The 16,918-nt window shown below is 46.6% G+C and overlaps 1 protein-coding gene across 3 annotated transcripts in view; it reads left to right on the forward strand.

The window, feature by feature from the left end:
* The window catches only part of PLXNA4 (plexin A4), a 463,197-nt gene that overhangs the window by 297,441 nt on the left and 148,838 nt on the right, over window positions 1-16,918 (forward strand). For all 3 annotated transcript variants that reach the window (XM_027101899.1, XM_027101900.1, XM_027101898.1), the window contains exon 4: window positions 9,460-9,591. In XM_027101899.1, the coding sequence (XP_026957700.1) occupies window positions 9,460-9,591 (132 nt within the window). The remainder of the gene's footprint in view (window positions 1-9,459; window positions 9,592-16,918) is intronic.

Genomic DNA, 16,918 nt, shown 5'->3' on the forward strand with positions numbered 1-16,918 from the left:
GTTTCTTTTTTAAGGCTGAATTATATACATATAATCACATTCTTTTATCCATTCATCCACTGATAGATATTTAGGTTGTTTCCATGTCTTGGCTATTGTGAATAATGCTGTAATGGAGATGGGACTGCAGATATCTCTTTGAGATACTGATTTTGTTTCCTTTGGGTATATACCCAGGAGCAGAATTGCTGGATCATATGGCAGTTCTAGTTTTAGTTATTTGAGAAACCACCCTACTGTTTTCCTTAGTGGCTGTACCAATTTACACACCACCAAAAGTGTACAGCCTTTCCCTTTTCTCCAGACCCTCGCCGACATTTGTCATTAACTAATTATTGAGCACCAACCGTGTCTTGGGTACTGTGCCAGGCATTGGGGCTGTAGCACTGAATACAACAGGCTTGGTCTCTGCCAACATGAGACTTGAAGTCCCAGGTCTATTTGCCCAAATACAGCTCATCCCCCGACCCTCAGTCCCCACAGAGGATGTGCCGTCTTTCTGTAGTTCATTTCCATCATTGGCCTTCTTGCTGTTCCAAAGAGCTTAGGATCAGCTGTAATGCCCTTGCTCCTTGCTCCAGACCCATTTATAAAAAGTATTAAGGAGGACCTTCAAGATGGCAGAGGAATAAGACGTGGAGGTCACCTTCCTCCCCACAAATAGATCAAAAATACATCTACATGTGGAACAACTCCTACAGAACACCTACTGAACACTGGCAGAAGACCTCAAAGTTCCCAAAAGGCAAGAAACTCCCCATATACCTGGCCATGTGGCTGACAGGGTCTTGGTATTCCAGGCAGGTGTCAGGCCTGAGCGTCTGAGGTGGGAGAGCCGAGTTCAGGACACTGGACCACGAGAGACCTCCCGGCCCCATGTAATATCAGTAGGTGAGAGCTCTCCCAGAGATCTCAGTCTCAATGCTAAGACCCAGCTCCACTCAACGAACAGCAAACTACAGTGCTGGACACCATATGCCAAACAACTAAAAGGCAGGAACACAACCCCACCCATTAGCAGACAGGCTGCCTAAAATCATACTAAGTTCACAAACATCCCAAAGCACACCACCAGACGTGGTCCTGCCCACCAAAAAGACAAGATCCAGCCTCATCCACCAGAACACAGGCACCAGTCCCCTCCACCAGGAAGCCTACACAACCCACTGAACCAACCTTACCCACTGCGGGCAGACACAAAAACAATGGGAACTACAAACCTGCGGCCTGCGAAAAGGAGACCCCAAACACAGTAAGTTAAGCAAAATGGGAAGATAGAGAAACACACAGCAGATGAAGGAGAAAGGTAAAAACCCACCAGACCAAACAAATGAAGAGGCAATAGGCAGTCTACCTGAAAAAGAATTCAGAATAATGATAGGAAAGGTGATCCAAAGTCTTGGAAATAGAATAGACAAAATGCAAGAAACATTTAACAAGGACCTAGAAGAACTAAAGAGCAAACAAACAATGATTAACAACACAATAAATAAAATTTAAAATTCTCTAGAAGGAACCAATAGCAGAATAACTGAGGCAGAAGAATGGATAAAAGACCGGGAAGATAAAATAGTGGAAATAACTACCGCAGAGCAAAATAAAGAAAAAAGAATGAAAAGAATTGAGGACAATCTCAGAGACCTCTGGGACAACGTTAAATGCAGCAACATTCGAATTATATGGGTCCTAGAAAAAGAAGAGAGAAAAGAGTGGACTGAGGAAGTATTTGAAAAGATTATAGTTGAAAACTACCCTAATATGGGGGAGGAAAGAGTCAATCAAGTCCAGGAAGCGCAGAGCCCCATACAGGATAAATCCAAGGAGAAACACACCGAGACACATATTAATCCAACTATCAAAAATTAAATACAGGGCTTCCCTGGTGGCGCAGTGGTTGAGAGTCCACCTGCCGATGCAGCGGACACGGGTTCGTGCCCAGGTCCGGGAAGATCCCACATGCCTCAGAGCGGCTGGGCCCGTGAGCCATGGCTGCTGAGCCTGCCCGTCCTGAGCCTGTGCTCCACAACGGGAGAGGCCACAACAGTGAGAGGCCTGCATACCACAAAAAAAAAAAAAAAATTAAACACAAAGAAAAAATTTTAAAAGCAGCCAGGGAAAAGCAACAAATAATATACAATGGAATCCCCATAAGGTTAACAGCTGATCTTTCAGCAGAAACTCTGCAAACCAGAAGGGAGTGGCAGGACCTATTTAAAGTGATGAAAGGGAAAAACCTACAACCAAGATTACTCTACCCAGCAAGGATCTCATTCAGATTCAATGGAGAATTTAAAACCTTTACAGATAAGCAAAAGCTCAGAGAATTCAGCACCACCAAACCAGCTCTACAACAAATGCTAAAGGAACTTCTCTAGGCAGGAAACACAAGAGAAGGAAAAGAACTACAATAACAAAGCCCAAACAATTAAGAAAATGGTAATAGGGATATACATATTGATAACTACCTTAAATGTAGATGGATTAGATGCTCCCACTAAAAGACATAGACAGGCTGAATGGATACAAAAACAAGAGCTGTATATATCCTGTCTACAAGAGACCCACTTCAGACCTAGGGACACATACAGACTGAAAGTGAGGGGATGGAAAAAGATATTCCATGCAAATGGAAATCAAAAGAAAGCTGGAGTAGCAATTCTCATGTCAGACAAAATAGACTTTAAAATAAAGACTATTACAAGAGGCAAAGAGGGACACTACATAACGATCAAGGGATCAATCCAAGAAGAAGATATAACAACTGTAAATATTTATGCACCCAACATAGGAGCACCTCAATACACAAGGCAAATGCTAACAGCCATAAAATGGAAAATCGACAGTAACACAGTCATACTAGGGGACTTTAAGACCCCACTTTCACCAATGGACAGATCAACCATAATGAAAATAAATAAGGAAACACAAGCTTTAAATGATACATTAAACAAGATGGACTTAATTGATATTTATAGGATACTCCATCCAAAAACAACAGAATACACTTTCTTCTCAAGTGCTCATGGAACATTCTCCAGGATAGATCATATCTTGGGTCTCAAATCAAGACTTGGTAAATTTTAAGAAAATTGAAATCGTATCAAGTATCTTTTCCGACCACAATGCTATGAGACTAGATATCAATTATAGGAGAAAAACTGTAAAAAATACAAACACATGGAGGATAAACATATGCTACTAAATAACCAAGAGATCACTGAAGAAATCAAACAATACCTAGAAACAAATGACAATGAAAACATGACAGCCCAAAACCTATGGAATGCAGCAAAAGCAGTTCTAAAAGTTTATAGCAATACCGTCCTACCTCAAGAAACAAGAAACATCTCAAATAAAAAACCTAACCTTATACCTAAAGCAATTAGAGAAAGAAGAATTAAAAAAAAACCCTAAGTTAGCAGAAGGAAAGAAATCATAAAGATCAGGTCAGAAATAAATGAAAAAGAAATGATAGCAAAGATCAATAAAACTAAAAGCTGGTTCTTTGAGAAGATAAACACAATTGATAAACCATTAGCCAGACTCATCAAGAAAAAAACGGAGAATTCTCAAATCAACAGAACTAGAAATGAAAAAGAAGTAACAACTGACACTGCAGGTATACAAATGGTCATGAGAGATTACTACAAGCAACTACATGCCAATAAAATGGGCAACCTGGAAGAAATGGAGAAATTCTTAGAAAAGCACAACCTTCTGAGACTGAACCAGGAAGAAATAGAAAATATAAACAGACCAATCACAAGCACTGAAATTGAAACTGTGATTAAAAATCTGCCAACAAACAAAAGCCCAGGACCAGATGGCTTCACAGGTGAATTCTATGAAACATTTAGAGAAGAGCTAACACCTATCCTTCTCAAACTCTTCCAAAATACAGCAGAGAGAAGAACACTCCCAAGCTCATTCTACAAGGCCACCACCACCCTGATACCAAAACCAGACCAAGATGCCACAAAGAAAGAAAACTACAGGCCAATATTACTCATGAACATAGACGCAAAAATCCTCAACAAAATACTAGCAAACAGAATCTAACAGCACATTAAAAGGATCATACACCATAATCAAGTGGGGTTTATCCCAGGAATGCAAGGATTCTTCAAAATACGCAAATCAATGCGATAAATCATATTAACAAATTGAAGGATAAAAACCATATGATCATCTCACTAGATGCAGAAAAAGCTTTTGACAAAATTCAACACCCAGTTATGATAAAAACTTTACAGAAAGTAGACATAGAGGGAAGTTACCGCAACATAATAAAGGCCATATATGACAAACCGACAGCCAACATTGTTCTCAATGGTGAAAAACTGAAACCATTTCCACTATGATCAAGAACAGAAGAAGGTTGCACACTCTCACCACTATTATTCAACATCGTTTTGGAAGTTTTAGCCACAGCAATCAGAGAAGAAAAAGAAATAAAAGGAATCCAAATTGGAAAAGAAGAAGTAAAACTGTCACTGTTTGCAGATGACATGATACTATACTTAGAGAATCCTAAAGATGCTACCAGAAAACTACTAGAGCTAATCAGTGAATTTGGTAAAGTAGCAGGATACAAAATTAATGCACAGAAATCTCTTGCATTCCTATACACTAATGATGAAAAATCTGAAAGGAAATTAAGGAAACACTCCCATTTACCATTGCAACAAAAAGAATAAATTACCTAGGAATAAACCTACCTAAGGAGACAAAAGATATGTATGCAGAAAACTATAAGACACTGGTGAAAGAAATGAAAGATGATATAAACAGATGGATAGATATACTATGTTCTTGGATTGGAAGAATCAACATTGTGAAAATGAGTATACTACCCAAAGCAATCTACAGATTCAATGCAATCCCTATCAAACTACCAATGGCATTTTTCACAGAACTAGAACAAAAAATTTCACAATTTATATGGAAACACAAAAGACCCCGAAGAACCAAAGCAATCTTGAGAACGAAAACCGGATCTGGAGGAATCAGGCTCCCTGACTTCAGACTATACTACAAAGCTACAGTAATCAAGACAGTATGGTACTGGCACAAAAACAGAAATATAGATCAATGGAACAGGATAGAAAGCCCAGAGGTAAACCCACACACATATGGTCACCTTATCTTTGATAAAGGAGGCAAGAATATACAATGGAGAAAAGACAGTCTCTTCAGTAAGTGGTGCTGGGGAAACTGGACAGCTACATGTAAAAGAATGAAATTAGGACACTCCTTAACACCATACACAAAAATAAACTCAAAATGGATTGAAGACCTAAATGTAAGGCCAGACACTATAAAACTCTCAGAGGAAAACATAGGCAGAACACTCTATAACATAAATCACAGCAAGATCCTTTTTGACCCACCTGCTAGAGAAACAGAAATAAAAACAAACAAATGGGACCTAATGAAACTTAAAAGCTTTTGCACAGCAAAGGAAACCATAAATAAGATGAAAAGACAACCCTCAGAATGGGAGAAAATATTTGCAAACGAAGCAACTGACAGAGAACTAATCTCCAAAATACACAAGCAGCTTGTGCAGCTCAATATCAAAAAAACAAACAACCCAATCCAAAAATGGGCAGAAGACCTAAATAGACATTTCTCCAAAGAAGATATACAGATTGCCAGCAAACACATGAAAGCACGCTCAACATCACTAATCATTAGAGAAATGCAAATCAAAACTACAACGAGGTATCACCTCACACCAGTCAGAATAGCCATCATCAAAACATCTACAAAGAATAAATGCTGGAGAGGGTGTGGAGAAAAGGGAACCCTCTTGTGCTGTTGGTGGGAATGTAAATCGATACAGCCACTATGGAGAACAGTATGGAGGTTCCTTAAAAAACTAAAAATAGTACTACCATATGACTGAGCAATCCCACTACTGGGCATATACCCTGAGAAAACCATAATTCAAGGAGTCAGGCACTACAATGTTCATTGCAGCTCTATTTACAATAGCCATGGAAGGACGTGGAAGCAACCTAAGTGTCCATTGACAGTTGAATGGATAAAGAAGGTGTGGCACATGTATACAATGGAACCTTACTCAGCCATGAAAAGAAACAAAATTGAGTTATTTGTAATGATGAATGGGTCTAGAGACTGTCATACAGAGTGAAGTAAGTCAGAAAGAGAAAAACAAATACTTTATGCCAACACATATATATGGAATCTAAAAACAAAAAAAAAGGTTCTGATGAACTTTGGCGCCAGACAGGAATAAAGACGCAGATGTAGAGAATGGACTTGAGGACAGGGGATGGGGCAGGGTAAGCTGAGACAAAGTGAGAGAATGGCATGGACAAATATACACTACCAAACGTAAAATAGCTAGCTAGTGGGAAGCAGCTGCATGGCACAGGGAGATCAGCTTGGTGCTTTGTGACCACCTAGAGGGGTGGGATAGGGAGGGTGGGAAGGAGACGCAAGAGGGATGGGATATGGGGATGTCTGTATATGTATCGCTGATTCACTTTGTTATACAATAGCAACTAACACAACAATGTAAAGCAATTATACTCCAATAAAGATGTTTAAAAAAAAGTTTTAAATAAGACCAGTCATGACACTAGTGCGTGGGGAGTCCCCCAGTTCACACTTCTCCATGCAGAAATGTGTCTTTTTCTGTCTCTAAGTTGGTCCTCTCTCCATGGCCAAACTGCCTAAAATCCCATGGAGACACATTATTTTTATTTATTTATTTTTTTTGCGGTACACGGGCCTCTTACTGTTATGGCCTCTCCCGCCGCGGAGCACAGGCTCCGGACGCACAGGCTTAGCGGCCATGGCTCACGGGCCCAGCCGCTCCGCGGCATGTGGGATCCTCCTGGACCGGCACAAGCCCGCGTCCCCCGCATCGGCAGGTGGACTCCCAACCACCGCGCCACCAGGGAAGCCCAGAGACTCATTATTTTTTAACACCTTTTCATGTGGAACCTTGTCAAAGGCTCTGGGAAGATCTAAATAGCTCATTGGCAATCTCTGAGCTAGGAATCAGGAAACCTGGGTTCTAGTCGTGACTGTCTTTGGTTTATCACCGAACTTTGGAAGAGACACAGAACAGCGCCAATCTCAGTTTTTCATTGATGAAACGAGAATGATTATGCTGGCAGTCAACATCATAAAAATTCTACAACCATCAAATGAGACGCTGTTATTTAAGAATAACATTTTCAGCAAGGTATAAAACAAAAGTATAAGGGGTAATTATTTTGAAAATTTACAACAGTATCTTTTTCATTCATTTGCATGAATCTTTCCCTAAAGGACTGCAGTAGATAGACGTGGTTCCTCCAGCACTCCCAGGGTGATGCTGGTTCAACAGTAACTACTTTCACTCCTAGAAGAGATGCAGTTTATAGAACCAGTAGGACCTGGCTCAGCTTTTGTTGGTGTAGTATTTAAGTGCACTGAAGAGTGGACTCTGGAATTGGTTGGACCTTGGCAGGGGTTGAGGCCATGCCGATCGCTAAATGTGTGACCATGAACAAGGTATTAAACCTCTCTGTGCCTCACCTGTAAGTGGGATTTTAAGGCTTATTGGAATAAGGCTTAGTGGAATATTAAGGCTTCATGGAGTTATGAGGTTTAAATAAGAGGGTAAATACACGTAGAATGCCTAGAATCGTGCAGGACGCGTAGCAGCCACTCAATCGCTAGCAGTTCTTGTTCTTATTCATGTAATGGCCCAAGAGCCAGCAGCTGGTCCAGCCTACCTAAGTTTTGTGATTGCCCGTCATTCAGCACATCCACCGTAAACTGTTTTATTCATGTCTTGTGTGAGACTCTTTCAGCAGATGGGTGAATGGATGCTTTCCTCTCTGTTTTCTGAAACAAGTAGTGGATTGGGGTGGGGTGATGTGAAGGGGAGAACTACCTTTTCTTTTTTTAAAGGTCTTTTATTTTATTTTATTTTTATTACTTTTTTGGCTGCGCCACATGGCTTGCAAGATCCCAGTTCCCTGACCAGGGATCAAACTCGAGCCCCCTGGCAGTGAGAGTGCTGAGTCCCAACCACTGGACCGCCAGGGAATTTCCAGGAACCACCTTTCCAATGACTGATTTCCTGCCCTGGCAGAATGGGCAAGGGTGGGGGTCATACCCCCATCCTGCCTCCTTGGGCCTGGGAAAACTTGCCCCATTGGTGCTCCCTGGTCCACCCCTCTGTCCCTGCCCAGTTCACCTAGTTTCTTCTGACGTCCGCATCCAGCACATCAGCTCACCCTACAGAGCAGGGACGTTGGAGCCAGATGATCGCTCAGGCACTGAATCCAATTTCCCTCGGGGATCAGACCACAGGGCACCGGGTGGGACTCCATTCTGCTAGCATCCCCGAGGGACGCTTGCTCCTGCCGGCAGCCTTAAGGGGCTGGAGACCAGCCGGCCGTGCAATATCACTCTCGTGCTGCTTCTCCAGGGGTGATTCACAGCTGGGGATGAAGCCCGGCTGGGCTGGGGGCCAAGGCCATCACCTCGTGGTCAGACTTGGGTGGTAATCCCAATTGGTTTTGCATGATCTCCCATTTCATTCAGATTAAGGAAGGACCTGGCCAGGGCAGATAGCTGGTAGCTTGGGAGTGGGGACAGAAGGAGGAGGGCTACTGGAATCCAAGGCATTTAGGTTTTCAGGGCTAAACATATCTTTTGTTAATTCCTTCACCAGTTTGTTTGTTTGTTTTCATTGCTGTTGCTGTTGTTTTCCTGAGCTTAATGGGAAATCTGCAAAGAAGAGTTTGAACTGCATTTATTTCTTCATTTTTAAAATAAATATTTGCCAAGTGCAAGTGTGTCAGCTTCAGGATTGGGGATGACTGGCAGAAGCCTCTGGAATTGTGCAGGCTGGAGGCCGCTGCCTTTAGTGGGAAGTAAACATGAAAGCCATCAAGGAACAGGGTCCCTCGTGTAACTGGAGTGGTAGGAAAAGCATGGACTCCAGGGTCAAACTGGATTCTCATTCTGTCACCAGATTTGATAGCTCAGGCCAGTTGTTTAACGTATTGCATCTCATCTTCCCCATCTATTCTATCAGTATATCAGGTAGGACTTTTGATGTTGCAGAGAACCTTTTTATTACGTTAACAATAAGGTAATATGCTGAGTAACTAGAAAGGCCCGTCCTCTTCTCCAAAGATGTACAAGCAAGGCCTCAAAGACTCGAGCCTAAGGCATAGTGAGCCAGAGAGAAGAACACCAGGTTCTTGGTGCAGCCTGGCTTGGTCTCCGCCTCGTCCCTTCTCTTTGCCATTCCCAACGCGAGGCCCCTGGTGGGCGTGTGCCGCTCCTGAGCCTTCAGGCCTGGCCTCTGGGAGGCAGGGCTCACCTCCTCCCCCTTGCCTGTGGGAGGGGCCCCGGGCGGAAGCTGGACCGCAGGCCACACAGGATCGGAACTCACACCACCTCTCCTCTTCCTCTTCTCCACAGATCCGGGTAGATGGGCCCAGGGGCAATGCCCTCCAGTACGAGACGGTGCAGGTGGTGGACCCCGGCCCCGTCCTCCGGGACATGGCCTTCTCCAAGGACCACAAGCAGCTCTACATCATGTCGGAAAGGCAGGTAAGGCACGCTGAGCTCTGTCAGACATTTGTCTTGCTGCTAAGGACTAGCCTGTGGCTCCGTGGAAACCTGCAGGAGGCCGGCTGCAGAGAGGGGATTTGAGTTATTTGACTCAGTGTGTATCCTTTCCGTTATGCTGCCTGGGGACAGAGGCTGAGTGCACCGAAACAGGGAATAAAACCTCCCACATATCAAAATATCTGTGAGTCAAGAGCAAATCCACTGACTTCAGAGTGATGGTGTGCGTAGGTGCAGGGCCAACATTTGCTCTTGCCTGAAGAAACATGGTACAGATGCCCAAGTTTTTGGTCCCGATTTCCCTACACACTGTTTAATCTCCTACCACGGTCACCTTCCTGGACCCTGGAGGTCTATGGTGGGCAAGGATTTGTCGCCCAGAAACACTTAGTTGAGGGCACATCATGGAAGAGTCAGATGGAGATTCAGAAGACAGGGTCTATGTGTATGAGATGAGATGCTGTAACATGTGTCCCGAGGCTTCGTGTGTACCTGGAACTCTAACATGGAACCTCCAGCAGATTCCATGAGGCCACACCAGGCAGAAGAGATATGGTGTGAGGATTGGTATCAGCTGATGTGCAGTAGGAAGTAGCAGAGTTGGATTTGCTTCTGGAACTCAGCCGAGAACTAAGTTCTTCAGGGGTCCCTGAGCTCAGACCAGGACGCATACCTTTGCAGCGGGCAAAGGAGTAAATTTCGCCTTGGGAATTCCATCCATTTCAGGGTATTTCCTGGGACGCCCTCATTCACAGCCCGCAGTGTTCCACCCCACAAGACACACCCCACCCCAAGTGTGGCTTCGCACTGCCATGCCTCTGCCCCTGTGGCTTCTCTGGAGGATGGGTCATTCTGGGAGCCGTCCTCCCCGCCCATGAATATGTATACATTAGCTCTGAGCGGCAAAGGCAGGTTCCCCCGTCTGATTCATCTTCATTAGTGAGGCCTGAACTCCCCAGAGGACCTTGCTGACAGAGTCTGTTGTTCTGCCTGTTCCCTCTCTGCAAAGTGAGGGAGATAAACACTGCATTATGCCGCCCACAGGGCCTGTGCGTTATGCCTGGGCAGCCCACAGCAGCTCCACCCTCCCCAAGAGCTCGTTGACATCTTCTCATGGCGAGGGACCCCCCCATCCAGCCACACTGGGACCCCTTGTGGTGCCCTCGCTGAGGCTGCCGTGATGTGAAGCCGAGTGGGGAGCACTTTATCCCAGGAGTCCGGACTGGTATGAAGCTGCTCTTTTGCTTTCATTTCTTACTCCTTTTCCATGAGGCCCACACTCCCCCTCCCTGCCTACCTCTAAGGCCCTAGACACTGAGGGGGAAGCAGCTTTCCCTGGTGGAATGAAGTCTTTGGAGAAGACCCAAGACCTCCACAGGCATTGAATGTTTCAGGATTTCTTACGTGACCTGAAAGCCAGAATTTCTGAACCTGGGACTTAAAATATCTAAGGACTTCCAAAGAGGAGAATCGAAAAGCTGTGTGGAGCCCCTCTAATCGCTGAGTTGGGATTCTGAGGTTCTTTTTTTGTTTTTTGGCTGCGTCAGGTCTTAGTTGCAGCACACGGGCTCTTCGTTGCGGTGTGCAGCCTTCTCTCTAGTTGTGGCGTGCGGGTTTTCTCTCTCTAGTTGTGGCGCACAGCCTCCAGGGCGCATCGGCTCTGTAGCTGTGGCCCATGGGGTCCAGAGCCCTTGGGCTCTGTAGTTTGCAGCACGCGGGCTCTCTCATTGAGGCGCACGGGCTCAGTAGTTGTGGCACGCTGGCTTAGTTGCCCTGCGGCACGTGGGATCTTAGTTCCCCCGACCAAGGATGGAACCCCCATCCCCTGCACTGGAAGACGGATTCTTTACCCCTGGACCACTAGGGAAGTCCCGGGGTTCTGAGGTTCTTGATTTCACCTGTTCCACTTACCTAAGAGCACGGTCAGTGGTCAGTACCCATTCAGGCTTGACAGCGAGGCATGCTGGGAGCTCTGGATTATGGGCACGCTGGGAAGGAGAGGAGGGCGGGAGTGGATAGAGTTTGGGCCGTTATCCGCTCTGGGGCCCTCCTCATAGGCCTGCCACCCGAATCCCAGTCCCAAGACCCTGACATCTGGGCCAGCACTGGCGTCCACTGGCGTTGCAGGTTCTCTGTGGGGAGGGTAATATAGCAAGATGGGTAATCAGACTGACCTTGGTGTCAGGGTATCTGAGCACGAACCTTGGTCCTACCATTTACTAAGTGTGATCTCAGGGAAGCTCCTAACCTCTTTAAGATTCGTTGTCCTCAGCTGGAACATGGACGCAATGATAAAAGTCACTGGCGTGGTTGCAAGGACCTAGTGACATAATGCACGTAGTCAGCACGATGCTAGCCTGGCACAGCGTAAGGGCTTGGTACGCGGAGGCTCCTATTCTTATGACGTTGCACCGGGAGCGTCTGGAACTGGCCATGTGTGGAGTCTGGCAGGTGGTGGCACTAAGATTCTGGGTGATCTGTCGGGGGTGGAGCACAGGAGTCCAGGTCAAGGCCGAGGCAGGCTCCTCAGCAGGGATCCAGGCCCAGTGGAGAGCAAATCAAGAACCCACAGCCTGCGGTTCCGATGGGGCAAGAGCAGCCTGGTAGGTCTATCTGGAGAAATACCAGGCCCCGGGGCTTCAGGACTAACGCTTACCAGCCTCCGTCGGCCGGTGGGTGAGTCTCCGCCGTGATGGATCAGAGCACTTTGCGGGCTGGGACTGCAGGCTGAGGGTGTGTGCTTGGCCCTGATGTAAGCTCTGCCTGAAAGGTGCTTCACTTTATCATCTAATTTTTTCTTTTCCCTTAAAACTTAGCTCTGCTGTCACACATTCAGTGAGCTACTCCTGACCCGTGCTTTACACCTCTACGGTAGCTCTTCTCAGACTGAGCTGTGATGACTTTCTTGTCTTTCTCTCCTAGCAGACTGATAGCAGCTGGAGGACAGTTCTATGTCTTCTTCGTCTGCCTAAATCTCACCTTATAGGCCTGTGATAGTTATTTGATGAATGTACAGGTGAATGAATGAATGAATGAATTCCCAGTATCTTCACACAACCAGAATTAGAAAAGAGAAGAACTGATACGAATGATTTATTGCTTATCTTAATTCCCAAGTTTGAACTTATATGATTAAAAGACTATACTTTAGATAAAGAAAGCATTCCCCCAGGCTTCAGTCATCTGTTTATCACTGCCATGACTTTTGCCCTGTTCTGAGCTATTTCTTGCTTTGTGTTTTCATTTATATAAACTTGCTGGTTAAACTTAAATAGCCTACTTTACCTATCTCTTAAATAATAATATCATACATCTGATGTGATAGTCATATATAATATACCTAATTGTGATATTGTGATTTATAATAAGAACTATGTATTCAGTCTTCATCCCTATTTCTGGCACAGAGCTACCACAGTCCTTGGAATTTCCTGAGTGATAAAAGCAATGGGAGCTATTACTGCAATTATTTGCAGGCTGAATAATTCTATAGCCGGGATACTGTTTCTATTGTTTTGGATATGTGAGTTCCTCTCTATTTCTTGTCCAGCAAGGGCTCCTTTCTATGTAGTACGCTTTTTCTTGGAGTGGCTGAGTGCGCCCTGCTAGGTATCAGTGTCATTTTGTCAGGGGCTGCCTGTCTCTTGCAGTGCCATATTATGTTTCTGTCTTTTTGCTTTTCTTCTGCGTGACTCTGGGTATCTCCCTAGGGTGTGTGTGTGTGTGTGTGTGTGCGCGCATATATGGACACACACACACACCTTCCCCTGTGTCTGTCTCTGTGTGTCTCCATCAGTCTCCTTGCTTTGTACATGTCTGTGTGTATGTATATGGTATATATTTACTACAACTGCAGTACTCCCAAGGGAATGTCTATACACACTGAAACCAGTGTGATAAAAACCTGCCAAACTGATGGGAGGGAGGTGAGAGGAAATGTCAGCAAGGCAGAAAAACGAGGAGATGAGGTAGTAGAGCCGGGGCTGTCCTCAGGTGCCCTGGAGCAACCCACTGCGGGGGGGAGAAGCAGCTGTTCCCACCACAAGGCGAGGCTCTTCTTTGATAGGCCCCAGAGCAAGTGGCAGATTTCTCAGTAAATTGCAGCATCCCTGCCATCCAGCACACCACCTCTCCCCCGCCTGAGAGCCAGAGGCCTTAAGCACATGCTTCTGCTTTTGAGGTGCACTTTCAGTTGTGTCTGGGCCAAAGCTATCTCTCACGGCGTTCTTTGCTTTACTGACTCCTGTTGACAGTGGGTCAGCTTCCAGGTGCCTGGGGACATCACAGCCTGTCGCCCTCATGAGCCAGTGGCACTCCAGTCCTAGCTGTGAACCAGGATACAGATGTCTGCAAGGGCTGAGGAGGTGGATCCAGAGGTGGGCCCACCTAGGAAAGCAGGGCCAGGCAGGGGCTGCTCTCCTTGGCTCCAGCATAGTCCCGCAGTGAAGTAGTGAGGGCCATCTTGCTTTGTAACGAATCACCCAGGCCTGATTCATTCATTCACCAAACAGATATTCACTAAGCAACTACTATGTGCCAAACACTAGCCTAGGCACTGGGGATTCAACAGTGAAGAAACAGATAAATATCCTTGACTTTCAGCAAGAGGAAGCATCAAGAAGAATCAGCCTGCTGAAAAAGTCCTCTAGTAGCTTAGCAGGTAGTAAGTGACGTGGAGCGGGGTAGCAACCTGCTAAAGAAGTCCTCTAGTAGCTTAGCAGGTAGTAAGTGAAGTGGAGCGGGGTAGTGGGCACTGGGAAGACCGCTCAGGGTGAAAGGGTTGGAATTTTAAACGGAGCAGCCAGAGAAGGCTTCCCGGAGAGCAAGGGCATCAAAGTGGAGGGGCCTGTTGAGGGTCCCTATCCCCTTCCCTGTTCTTTGTATTTCTTTTCAAGCTCTCTGCCTGCGGTTGTGAAATTGAGAGATAGTTACGCCTGCACAGCGGGAGAGAGGGAACTGGGGAGAGGATGCTCTGTAGTGTGATTTGTACCATGTTGTGAGTTTCAGAAGGAAGCTCAGTTCAGGGAAAGGTGGTATTGGGGTTCAAGACAGGCAGGCTCGCACCCCGTGGGATTCAGACCCCTATCTGGGTGGTGCCTCTGCTGAGGACACTGTGTGATGAGGGGACCATTATTGCTCCTCTGTGTTGCTCCCTGCCCCTGCCTGCCTCCCGAGATGTTCTGAGATTAGCCGGTGTGAAGTCTGACAAGCTCAGAGGTCCATGGACATCGCTCTCATACAAGTGCAGTCGTGGAGATAGCTCCTGCGGCCCAAGGCGATGGCTCCTGTAAGAATGATTCTACTGTCTTCACGCTGGGTCCCCGGGCATGTGTGTTCCTCCCAGCCCTGCAGGGCCGAGCTGTCCGCTCCAGTTTGCATTTGGATGGCTGACACTGTGACAAGGCCATTTGGACATTTGCTCCAGGCACCCAGACGGGGCTGTTTCTGATAGCTCCTGGGAGAGGGGACTTGAAGCGCAAGCCTGAGAGTGAGGGACAGCACACGAGACACCTCGGGCATCCTCAAAAAGAGAAAAACTGTTGCCATGTTTCACCTAGTTCCACTCAGGCAGGAGCCTTCCCGTTTGTCTGGAGCTGTTCCTGAAGGTTCCCATGCATCGTGACCAAGAAGTTCCACTTCTCCCTTCCTTCTCAATAAAGGTAGAATGTCTCCTTGGGAGGGACCTGGACAGGGGAGAGGACTTCCTGCTTCAGGTCCTACACTCCAGTGCTGGTACCTGGAATTCTCCATAGTGTCATAAAAGCTTAGGGCTGGAAAAGCCCTCTAGGCTTCTCAGGTCCAGTTATCTCCCACTGCCTTTTCCCCTACAAGCGGATGAGCAAACTGAAGCCCAGAGAGGTAAACGGCTTGTCCAGAGTCACACAGAAGGTTGGCGGAGAAGCCAAGTTGGAATCCAGCTCAGCTCCTACTGCAAGGTCTGCTCCAGGCCCCTCTTCCAATGAGGAGCTCTCAGTGGGGGAGAGATGCTCTTCATTTCCTAGTCTTCCCAGCAGGACTGCTCTGTACCCCAATCCTCAGCTGCTGAAACAAGCCTTAGAAATCGGAGGGATTGCTGGGGGTGGAGTGGGCTGAATGCGGTACTGGGGGTGATGTAAGAACTCAGAAACACCCCACTACCCCACTGTGAAGGAGGGCCCTTGGTTTATTCATCCTTAGTTCCAGCCCAGTGCAAGTTGGGACAAAAGCCCCTTCTGTTCTAGAACATGTTGGGGGTACACAGGGCCCCGGACACAGCCAGGACACCCCATAAGGGGAGTAGGCAGTGAAGCACCCTGCCCACACACACTCCTTTTCCAACTGCCATGCCTCTCAAGGGTCCCTCCCAGAGGCGTGAAAGCCTCCAGTATCTGAATAGGGTCAAGTTCAGTAGCCTCCCCCGAGAAGAAACAATGAGAGCGGCCTGGCATTTCTCACGTGATCATGGGGGTGACCAGGATGCAGAAATGTGTGCAGGATAGAGACCACAGGGTGCTCATGGATAGACCGCGAGCGTGGACTTTCACCCTGGCCCTCAGCGCTCACCAGCTCTGCCGCCCAGAGGAAGTCACTCAAGCAGAGTTTGTGCTTCAGTTTCTTCATGCGGAAAACACAAATGATAATTACCTGCTTTCAGGGCTTTTACGACTAAAGGGAATATACGTAAAGTGCCTAGTGTATCTTTAGGACTAAAGGTAATATACGTAAAGTGACTAGTTACACAATCATCATTATCATTACCATTATTACTAATACTCTTAGGAAACAGTGCTACCAGGCGTATGGACACCCAGACAAACCACTGTTTGGTGGCTAAGGGCCATTTCAGCTCTGGCCACCAGCTCCCCAGGATTCCCTGGTACCTTCAGTCTACTTCAGAATCCCCCAGGAAAGCCTGAACGCCCCTTCACACCTGTTTGCACTGCATCCAGGAGACTGAAGGGCGGGGGACCTGGGGTCTCCCACCCCAATTAAACAGAGCTGCGTCCCTCCACGGGGCTTGGTGGGGGTTTCTCTGTAATTCTACTTCTGCTCTGGGGAAGGAGTTTAATTTGAGTCCAGCCCCACTGGACTTGAGGTCATCACAGACTGGGCACCTGAATAACTCTTGCTTTGTCACCTGTCAGGACTGCTAGGGCAGACGGGAAAACAGTTCTGTGCCCCGAACAAGAGAAGAAGAGCTGGTATGTAAAGGCAGAGCAGGAGTCGGCAGGGAGGGGTGGAGTGGGAGGAAGGACAGGGAATCCAAGCGCCAGGTAGTTAGGGGAGTGCCTGGCAGCTCTCCAACCCTGAACTCCATTCGGCATCTGTC

Source organism: Aethalodelphis obliquidens, unplaced genomic scaffold (assembly GCF_003676395.1).
Source record: "Aethalodelphis obliquidens isolate GAN/ISIS:26980383/991018 unplaced genomic scaffold, ASM367639v1 scaffold5, whole genome shotgun sequence".
Taxonomy (NCBI): domain Eukaryota; kingdom Metazoa; phylum Chordata; class Mammalia; order Artiodactyla; family Delphinidae; genus Aethalodelphis; species Aethalodelphis obliquidens.